The following is an 11623-nucleotide window of genomic DNA, read 5'->3' as shown; positions in this document are numbered from 1 at the left end:
AATCATAATTTAACGCAAGTAATTTCACGATATGGTTGCGTTGTAATAGTAATTTGTAAAAAATGAGATATTAGTGAAAAAAAAATTGTGTAGTTGAAATCAGTAATAAATGAAGCTCATAGTCAGATTCCTCGGTTGGAGTCGTCAAAACCGGAAGTATAAACTTAGTAGTCTCGCAGTGTGTGCGTCTTACGGAAGAAAGAAATGCAAAACAAAACAATATAATCTTAATCTTTTGTTCATGTTTTTTAAGTAAAATGCGAGTAATATCACAGTATCGTTGCGTTTGAATAATAAATGGTAACAAAGGAATGGTTTGTATATTTAATAAATTTTTAGTGGGAAGTACTGATAAATAAAGCTCATAGTCAGATTCCGCGGTTAAATTTGTCCAAACCAGAAGTAAAATCCGAGTAGTCACGCAGTTTGCATTCTACGTTAAAGGGGTAAAAAAAAAAGCAAAAAGATAATGTTAATCGGACTGTAATTCGTTTTTTTTTTGTTTTTAGGGGAGAGAAGCGAAAAAAATAGGGGGGGCAGAAAATAATGGGTTTAATAAGCGTTTACGATTCCAAACTGGTGTTTAATCCTACTGTTCCTTGTGGACGCATTCTCAACAGTGTTAAGTGGTAGCAGGAGGAGTAGGGATTTAATAGAGAGAAAAGATTTTAAAACTTCCATTGATTCTAATCGGTTTTGGCAGTGAACTTTCACCGGGAAAAATATAGGAATGTACGGTTATTGAGGAAGTGTAAGGGTAATAGGCCTATAGCACACATTAGATCCTATGCTGCAGTTTGTGCACATTACATTTGCGTGTAATGTCTTGAGTTTTAATCCTATTAAGGTCAAACTCACACGGGAAAAATGAGTTCATTATATATATATATATATATATATATATATATATATATATATATATATATATATATATATATATAAAAGATAGAAGAAGAAGAATAGAAGAGAAGAGAAGAAGATAGAAGGTTTTATATAAAAGAAAGAGAATTTAGTCCGAAGCGACTTATTATAAGGAAAAAATGTACAGAAGGAAAAGGGAGACTGAAAGGAAAAGACATTTGAAAACAGTTTTATAAAAGACAATTTGTATTACGTTTTATTGCATGCCCTTTGTTTTCCAGCCTTGTGTTCAAGTAAGGACAATATCGTTTTTCCTTGCTTTGAAGCAGAAAAGCGAGATTATCTCCCGCTTTTCTTGATTTTGTATGTAGACCGATACTTCCTCTAAAGAATTGTCTCTTATATTGAGACTCACCGTTTATGTATTTACTAGCAGCTCGCCCGGCGTTGCCCAGTTATACAATATGCTTACACATGATATTTTAATTTATGCAGATTGCGTATGCATTTTTATAGACTCAATCCTTTTTTGAACATTATTTTACGAGAAATAATTTACCCGATGGAATGATTCGTAAAAAAATAATAATGATAATGTCGTTCATTAAATTCCATCTGTGTTTGTTTGCAATATCATGTCAGCTGATATTTGGGCTTGACGATCTTTAAAATAGTCTTTCTTCTCTTATAGATAAAAAGAAGAATTATTATAGGGGAAACCGGTGTAACGTAGAATATTTCCCTGTAAAAATTCTTTTTTTATCTATGAGAAAAGAAAGACTATTTTTAAGATCGGATTTTTTCGATTTTCGATACTTATCGGATGAAGTTCTGTCCTATTTTACACACATATAGAGAGAGGGTGGTGATTATTATTTTCTTTTAGACGTAGAACACCACGTCAGCAATTAATTCAACTCGAGTTTGGTTGATGAAATTTTCCCATTAATCAACGGTGAAAATTTTGTTTTGTTTTATTTTTTAATTTTTATGTGTTACGTTGTTAGTGACACTGATTCTGGGCGTTTTGTAAACTGCAATTAGGAATGAAACAGAAGAGAAAGAGAAAATTGTAAAAGAAAGAGAAAAGTAAACGTAAATGTAATGCAGACATTTTGATTGGTTGATATAATAAAAGGTGGGTGGAGCTAAATAAAAAAAAATGATACGTTTCTATTTTTCTTATTTATTTATTTTTCCTCTTAAACACAATCCCTCCTGGGTTTGGAGATTATAAAAAGCGTGGTAAAATTGTCTGTGCCGGCAGTGAAGAATGTCAATTGGATCAACCAACTGATTCTAAAGTAAGTACAAGATTTATTTGTTTTAATTTAGTTTGCTTTTTTAAAATAATTTTAATTTAATTTTATAATAGTGTCGCAATTATAATATAATCATGTTTTCCTTTTCGTTCGAGAGAAAGAGTGACAACTTCCAGCCAGAAACTATTTTTCTAATTGTAAATTTTAAAATCAAATTGCCTGCTCCCTTGAGGCTTGCATTTACGAACATCCGTGACCTTAGAACTAATTTAAATGATGTTGAAGCATTTCTCCTACCAAACACCCCGGATATCCTAGCACTAAGTGAGACTAACCTACACTCCTCCATCCCCTCTAACAACTTTAACATGCCCGGATATCTCCCACTCTGCCGTAAGGACTCTGACAGACATATGCACGGACTTGGAGTCTATATTCGAAACACCCCCCCTTGACTAGAGAAACTAAACTAGAATCGGACGATCAAGCCTTTATGTGCTTTAGACTTAACATGCAACATAATATTAGTTACGTTTATTTTCTCTACCGCTCCCCCTCGACCCAAGACTGTACCCTAATGAACAAAGTCTTTGACAGCATAGATACAGCACTTTCCCTCGACACTAGCGCACAAGTACATGTATTTGGAGATTTCAATGTCCACCGCAACAACTGGCTTGGATTTTCTACTTACACAAACGCAGCTGGTACCAAAACACATAGCTTCTCTATAACTCATTCCCTATCACAGATTACTACGTTCCCAACCCGTTCCCCTGACCAGCAAGAACAACACGCATCAATTTTAGATCTGTTTCTGACCACAGTTCCTGATGATTGTGTTACGAACACCCACTGCCTACTTGGGAATGCTGATCATGTAGTGATAATAGTTGAAATCGCCCTAAACTCTAGAGCCAAAATGGAAGAGCCATTGCTCAAAACAACGAGATATTATAAAAGGGCTGACTGGGAAACAATCAGGGATCTCACCAGAGACGCCCTATTGCGAAATATCTTTTCACTTCCTGCTGAACAGTGCGCAAATGAGACCACTGAATAATTCAAAGCAGCAATTGAAGCAATGTTCCCACGAGGAAATTTTATAGCAATCCACACTCTCCCCCAATGGTTTAGTTCCACATGTGCTGCTGCCATTGCGCAAAGGCAGCACGCACACCGCAGATTTAACCAACATAAATCCAGTTCAAACAGACGGAAGTATATAGAAGCCAGAATTAACTGTAAGAAAGAAATAGCGACAATTTACTGAAACCACTAAAAAACGCATCGAAGTACAGAAATTAGGAACAGGTAACTTCTGGAAAATCTACAACAATGTAGTAAATAATGGTGTAAAAAATCTAGTAAATAATGGTTTAGTAAATAATGGTGTAGTAAATAATGATATTGTAAATAACAGACAATCAAAATTCCCCCACTATCCAACAATCATGAAGTTGTTTGCTCAGCAACCGAGAAGGCTAACATGCTTTCCAGTCGGTTTGCCTCCAACTCCACACTGGACCCGTCTAACCACCCTTTCCCGCACTTTCCTTTGCAGACAGACGCCATACTAGACGATCTGAAAATCACCCCTTCTCAGGTGCATGCTATCATAAAAAATCTTGACACTTCAAAAGCATGTGGACCTGATCTCATCCCGGCTGCGCTATTTAAAAAGTGCCCCGCTGAAGTAGCTCCAATCCTCTCCAACCTTTACAACAAATGCCTTAATGAAGCTTGCTTTCCTGCCTGCTGGAAAACTGCTTCTGTGGTACCAGTTTTCAAGAATTCTGGCGAAAGAACTGACCCAGTAAATTACCACCCCATTAGCCTCCTCCCACTTTTTGCCAAAATATTTGAATCCATAATTAACCAAGGTCTAGCCCATCACCTTACAGATGCTAAACTTCTGACCGGCCAACAATATGGATTTAGACAGGCCCATTCCACAGCAGACATTCTAACTGTAATCTCTGAACGTATATACCATTCACTTGACAAAGCAGGTGGGAGGGTAGAGCGGTAGCTCTAGATATATCTAAGGCTTTTGACAGGGTATGGCATGAAGGTCTTCTCAAATCAGATTATATGGTATCACTGGTAGAATACTTAACATAATTAAATCCTTCTTAGATAAGAGAAAAATCCATCTAAACAATATGATATAAATGCAGGAGTGCCTCAGGGGTCTATCCTTGGATCTCTATTATTCCTAATATTCATAAATGACCTCCATGAAAAAATTGCCTGTGAGATAGATAGATATATATGCTGATGACACCACGCTCTATAACAGACACAAAAAGAAAACAAATGAACACATATCTAAAGAAACACTAAAGGATGACCTCCAATCTGTAGTGGAATGGGGACAAAAATGGATGGTCACATTCAATACTGCCAAGACTAAACTTGTTTCCTTCAATAACTACAAGAAACCTTCTCTACCACCAATAGCAATGGCCAATGACTCTTTATCTGAAAGTACATCTTTTAAACTCCTCGGCCTAACGTTCACAGGAAAAATGAGTTGGAACAATTACATTAAGAGCATTGCCAGGACCGCTGCAAAAAAGGTAGGTTCTCTCATCCGTGCTAGAAAGCTACTAACGCCTGAAAGCATCCTGTACCTCCATAAGGCCACCATTCGTCTATGTATGGAGTATTGTTGTCATATTTGGGCTGGTGCATCTACCGCTAGTCTCTCGCTCCTAAACAAGCTTTAAAAGAGAGTCGCCAATCTGATAGGTCCTGAACTGTCATCTAAACTTCAGCTCCTGTCCCATCGACGAAATGTTGCATCTCTCTGCCTTTTCTACAAGTACTTTAACGGTGAATGATCTGGCGAACTGCAAGCACTTTTGTCCCCTCGACGTGAATACCCCCGACAAACCCAACAAGCAGCTAAATCCCACCCCTTCACAGTAGAGATCCCTAGATGTACTTCAGTAGTTTCTTTCTCAGAACAGCTAGACTTTGGAATTCCCTTCCAGGTTCCCGCTTCCCCAATTACACTGACATGCAGAAGTTCAAGTGTGACGTGAACCAACATCTTGTTGCCCAACTCCCCACCTAGTACCCCTGTAGCCCTATGTCCCTAATAGTAGCCCCCTACATCAAAGTGGCAATGTGCCTTCTTTGGGGTGAAAATATTTAAAATAATAATAATAATTGAATACATATTATAAAATACAATTCTGAGGAGCACATGCCATCAGAGTATTTGTAGAAACGTGTAAGACTAACAACATCACGTCTGTGAGAGAGAGAGGTTGCAGTGAAAATGAAAATGTAGAGCCAATTACATTACAGATACATTTCTGCAATTTATTAAGAACTTTAAAATGGGACATAGATTCACCAGCTCAAATATGACAACAGTAATCCATACATGTGTTAGAGAACAGGTCGCCTGTTGTTGTAAGTAAGTAAAAATCAGATAGGATAGTCCGAGAATTCGAACCTGGGAAGCTAGGTTTGGAATTAAGATTCAGGAGAATTCCGATCGAGAGTTTAAAATAAATAAGCAGATGTTTGTTAAAAAAGGAATTCCTTGTTTAGTAATGTTATTGAAAAAGAAATTTGATGATTCAATTCTGTTATTGAAAAAGGAATTTGAAACGAAATATGAAAACGTTTAACATATTTGTAAAGTAGGTTAGTCGAAAAAATAGGTTAGAGAACTCTTGTTGTTCACATGTGAGCAACAGTACATGTTTAGACACATGAGGCATGTCAGGCCACGGGACCGATATGCACGTTATTTGCCATGCAATGACGTCATAGAAGAGATGAGTTGTCAATATAGTAAGAGCTTTAGTCAGAGTATAGCCAGAGTCGAGGCAGGGTTGAGAGAGGGTCGGACAGACAGAGCTGACATCCATCTTTGGAAGCGAAGGTTTAGAAGAAGGAAATCGTATAAGACTTTGAGCTCCTTGATGCGAAATCATTGACCGGTCAAGAAATAAAGGACGTCATCATATTTTGTAACAGCTGTCTTGTGTTGTGTCATTCAACAAACAAAAGTATTGTGAATCATTTATATGAATTTTTGTTCCACTCATCTGTATAAGAACTTTGTGTATGAACGCATATAAGTAATGTATCTTCATCATCTTAAGAATTTCCCCCCTCAGCTATGATACGTGATGACTATTCCTTCTTTATGATAAAAGAATTGATAAGCATCATCTCAAACATATATGTGTTAAAGAAATATAATGTTTATAGAAGCACTCCCAGAACTGTCAGAACTGTATAAATGTCAATCTCTCTTCTATCTATATATCTATATCTCCCCTCATCCAAAGTGTAATACAAATCACTATTAAAATGTCTCTGTCTCTCTCTTAAAAATATAACAACATAACACATGGTCTGATTGTAGATTTGTAGAGATAGAGAATAACTTCGGGCGTGAGAAAGTATTTAGCGCGATAAAGATAACCGATTTTACGAGAATCGGAAAGAGCAATGGTCTCAACAGAAGATTTGATGAGAAAGAAAGATCAAGAAGTTTTAGAGTCGATTTCTAGTCGAGAGTAGAGCCATCCATAGGAATCTCGGGAAGAAAAGGGACATGCCTACGATTGAAAGACAATAGGCGAGTCTTAACATGAGTAAACGAAACAAGTTATTTCGTATTCCCAATCAATAATAGAACTCAAATCAACTTCTAGACCAACTACATATTTCAAATGATCCGAGAAAGATGGACAAGAAACAATACCAGAATAATTCTATTAGCTTTTGTCTGTGCTTTGGTCTGTCACGTTTAACTTTAAAATATCATTTTAATCGCTTGTCACATCTTAAGAAAACATATCTCTTTTAAAAAAGAACATTGTCGCTTTAATGTATTCTTCTTTTTTTTCTGTTTTTTTTTTTTTTTTTTTTTTTTTTTTGGACTTGCAGCAAACCTCCAAGAACCATGATGTTTAAAATCGTCATTTTCTCCGCATTTTTTGCTGTAACGATGGCAATAAACCGTTTACGTAAGTGTGGATGATGTTTCTTACAGAATCCGTTAATTATCTCAACTATCGCCTTATGTTATCGGCAGTATTTTCGTAATATTTCTTAAACATATTATGTAATGATTTAATTCTTAAAGGGAACACCAACAAATGGTGAAAAAAAAGATTTATAAGATTGGAAGATAAAGTGTTAATAGACTGTATTTATTCGCGTTTAATGGTTACAATCAATTTTACAAAACATATCGAAAAAACTACACAACGATTGTGGCACAAGATCAAGGCTAAATTGTCGATGTAAGCATAGAAATAAAATTTATAAACGAAAATCAAGGAAAAGTATATTTCTTAAAGATATTTTTAGAAATGTTCCACTTAGAAAATTATAAAAAAATGATTTTTTTTTATTTAGGGACCTATTTAAAACGGAGAGGAAATATTAATCGAAACCTATAACATTGATTTGTTTTCAGCCAAGTCGTGTGTCCCTGGTTCAACAAGCCCGGAATGTGCTCCCCCGCCGTGTAACCATGTTCTCAATCCAGTTTGCAAGTAAGTAGAAAAACTCAGTAAGTAAGACAAACTTTGTTGTTGAACTTTTATTGCCATCAAAATCTACTGGAATCGTAAGATTCTATTAATGTAACTGGTGTAAGTTCGGCGTGAAGTTTTCAAAGCTCTTATGAATTCATTATTACTATTTTGTATTAGTAGTAAAATAAATGTTGCATGAGTGTGCATTAATGTATGTGCGTCTATGAATATATATATGTACATAGGAATATGCGTGTATATGAAAGAATTAATGCGTATATAATCCAAATGTGTGTGAGTGTGTGTGTGTGTGTGTGTGTGTGTGTCATAGTTCCTGTCTGTTCTATTGCTCTTTTGTTCACAAGCACCTAGTGATTATTTAGTTCTCTCCCACTGCAAGAACCGTGATACCAAGGTCGAAAAGTGGAATTGAGAAGTCAGCGCCCCTGAGGAGAAGTACTCTGATCTGCAAAAAGTGCCTAGGCAACCCTATCGGCATTACCCAGTGAGGGCGCGTCCGGCGATTAGCAATAAACTAACCCCTTCTCAAAGAGCGAAGGCAAAGCCTAGGAGGGTAGATCTGTTGTAACATTTTGTAATATTATTAGTATGAATGTGTAATATTAAGGAAGCGAAACAAAGCGTGTTAGCTCACGGAAGACATCCTTATTTTCTAAGGGAAGTAACTCATACAGCACGAATTATAAACAACAAGGAAAGATAATCCATATGTTGACATCCCTCTTTCACAGGATAATTGTTTGTTTAACCAGAGGTTGCTGGATGAGTTTTTACAAGTGAACTTATCTACAGATCGTATCTTTCGAGAGGGGTTTATGACCCGACCCGATCTTGTGATTGTTACAGATGGTTTGTTTGTACTGGACTGCGTGATATGTGCAGGACTATGTGTTTCGGCAGATGGCATGCAGATGCTTGTATGCGTATTGGGAGTTTCTGCAGGATGTGAGCCTGGTACATTGTGTGGTACGACGCGAGGGTGTATTATGTGTAACTGATTGTGTCATATTGGATGTGTGGGTAACTTTCTTGAGATGTCTACGGTTTCTGCGAAGAATCTCTCCTGATGACGTCTCTACAATGTAGGAACGTGGTTCAGTGCAGGCTTGTCTAACAGTCGCTAGAGTCCATCTTCTCGTCTCTTGGTCTTGTACTCGTATTCACTTATGAGCCTTTCAGGGACTCCCTGCTCAGTAAATATTTGCTTGAGACAAGTAATGACCTCCTTGCTGGAGAATTCCCTGAAACTGCGGATGAAGGGGTACTTTGATTAATAATCCACCACAAGGAGATAGTTGATTCCATTCAGATTGAAGAGGTTGGTGGCTAAGATTTGCCACGGTCGTACGGGAATCTCATGCGGCATGAGGGTTTCAGCGAGTTGGGATTTGCAGTAACTTCTGGTGGCTATAGTTCCATTGGTAGTCAGCATCTTTTTTTAAGAGCTCCCTGAGGCTAGCTGTGAGGTCTGAAATCCTTGGAATGAAAGGTGCCATGTAGGTGATCATCCCTAGTACCTTCTGCAGATCGGTAAGATTAGTTGGGCTCGGGAGTGATTTTATTTCCTTCACATTTTGGGGATCTGGGTGTATCAAAGATAGCACCAAAGAATCTGACTTGTTTCTGATTTATGGCACATTTGCTGCTGTTGAATGTGAGGCCAGCAGTTTTGAATCTCCATTAACTTTTTCAGGTTGCGGTCATTATCCTCTTTGATTTTTCCATATATGATCACGTCATCAATTAACACTAATGCTCCAGGACATTTTTTATGATCATATCCATTTTTTGCTGGAAAACATCCTGAGACATGACCAACCCAAAGGGCATTCTCTTGAAGCAATATCTTCCAAAAGGAAAGTTAAATGTCGTGAGTATCTGTCACTCTTTGTCAAGTTTGATTGACCAGTATCCGTTTTTGGCGTCCAGCTTTGAGAAGAATTTTGCACCAGACAGTTTGTGTGAGAGCTCCTCCATGGTTGGGGGTTTGTAATGGCATCGCATTATGTTTTTGTTTAAATCTTTAGGGTGTAAACATATTCGCAGTTTGCCGTTGCTCTTCCGCACATAAACGATGCTGCTTACCCAGTTAGTTGGTTCATCAATTTGTTTTATTATTCCCAGAGACACCATTGGGTCTAGTTCCGCCTTTATCTTGTCCCTCATATGGATGGGACATTAGGTCTAGTTCTGCCTTTATCTCGTCTCTCATATTGATGGGATATTTCCTCGGTGCATGGACTATGGGTAAGTTGTTAAAGGGAAGTACGATGTGGTACTCTCCTGGAAAGTTTCCAATCCGGTGGAATTCATCCAGATAGGCTTCCATGAGATCTGTCGTAGAATTTATGGTGTTTGACAGAGGATCAACTGGGGTACATGTTGTTCTCTGTATGGAACAGTGTAGCATTGCCAATTTCAAATCTTGGATGAAAGGTAATCCTAATATGGTAGGTTCATTTGATGTGACCACATAAAATTTTATTGCTTTCCATAGACCCTTGTACCCACATTCTATATCGATGGATTCGTGCTGAGAGATATCAGAGCCATTGTACGCTGTAAGAATTGCACTTTCTTTGTTGGTTGTGCCTGAACGTGGATGCCTATTCTGGTTCACATGTTTGGGAAACATCTGTCGGAACGTGCGTAAGGAAAGTGTATTCCTTTCCGCGCCTGTGTCCACTTTGACCTTCAGCTCATGAATGACTTTTCTGTTTGGCAGGACGATATCCAGGTTGGCAAATGCTTCTGTTTGGGAGGTGTTGTCTCCTTTCTGATTTACTGTATATAAAAACATTCTTTCAACATCATCTGCCTTTTCATCTTGCTGTATGTGTATACAGTTTTGCTGGTTTTTAAACGTATCCCGTTCCGGTCCAAAATTTCTCTGCTTGGTTAGCTTGGTATTTTTAGTTTTTTGGGTCTGGCACTGTTTGGCCCAGTGGTTCTTATGACCACATGCTAAGCACGTACTGCCGCGAGCAGGAACATTTCCTGGTTTATGATGGAATCCACGTCTTCCACAGACATCTGCGCTCTCAATTTTATGTTTGATAGAGCTTATCTGGCTTTTACATCCACCCTTTATTTCGCCCATTTTTTTCATGTGATCCACTGAAGCTTCAGGCATCGCCAGTTTTTAATTTTTGCATAGTAGCTGCTTTTGCAGCTCTGGGAATCTAGTCCCCACAATTATCTAGTCTATGATGCATTCTTCTGTTTCAGTTTCGCCCCGGAACTTGCATTTTTGCGCCTGCAGCCTGCATCACGCGAGAAAGTCATCGATATTTTCTGTATCGGTCTGCGAGTATTTCTGCAAAAAGAAGCAATTCTGAAGTTGATTTAAGGCTCTATTTGTTCTTGGAATTTGTTCCAAATCACTACAGGGTTGCGCTTGTCAGCCTCATTTTCAAATGACCATGAGTTAAATATTCTTAGCCCTTCTTTCCCCGATAATAATTAAATGTGGTCCACTTGTTTGGTTACGTCAATGTTCCTGACAGAGAAGTATAACTCACACTGTTGTTTAAAGAATTTAAAAGACTCCACTAAGTAATCAGTATCCCAGCACATGTGTGGTTCCATTGAATGATTGGTCATTTTCTTATAAACGATACAAGGGATGCAAAGAAGATAATTAGGGAAAAGAGGGAAAAAAAACTTAGTGACGCACGTGTTCTCAAAAGTCCGGTAAGAAGACTAAATTGTTGTCGGGCTTTTTCAAAGTTCTCTCTTTTTTTTTTTTTTAGTTCATTCTTTTTTTTTTAAATAGTACTGGCTCATAGTCAAGTTTTATCACTGCGACCATGTTGTACCTTTTTTTGTGATATTATTAGTATGAATGTGTAATATTAAGGAGGCGAAACGAAGTGTGTAAATAACTAATAAAAAATTGAAACATGGTAAATCTAGCTTCAATAAAAACTATATTAGATGAACTGGAAATTTAAATTACAATAG

General features: G+C 37.5%; 1 protein-coding gene across 2 annotated transcripts in view; it reads left to right on the top strand.

Annotated features, from left to right (window-relative positions):
• The first annotated feature begins 2027 nt into the window (after positions 1-2027).
• The window catches only part of LOC145242736 (uncharacterized), a 45854-nt gene continuing 36258 nt past the window's right edge, over positions 2028-11623 (top strand). For both annotated transcript variants that reach the window (XM_080105879.1, XM_080105878.1), the window contains exons 1-3: positions 2028-2165; positions 7044-7123; positions 7579-7657. In XM_080105879.1, coding sequence (XP_079962005.1) covers positions 7060-7123; positions 7579-7657 — 143 coding nt within the window. In that variant the 5' untranslated portion in view covers positions 2028-2165; positions 7044-7059. The remainder of the gene's footprint in view (positions 2166-7043; positions 7124-7578; positions 7658-11623) is intronic.

The sequence above is a fragment of the Euprymna scolopes genome, chromosome 21 (genome assembly GCF_053919585.1).
Source record: "Euprymna scolopes isolate OS-2025 chromosome 21, ASM5391958v1, whole genome shotgun sequence".
In the NCBI taxonomy this organism is placed as follows: Eukaryota; Metazoa; Mollusca; class Cephalopoda; order Sepiida; family Sepiolidae; genus Euprymna; species Euprymna scolopes.
This window is presented reverse-complemented; position numbering and strand designations above follow the sequence as displayed.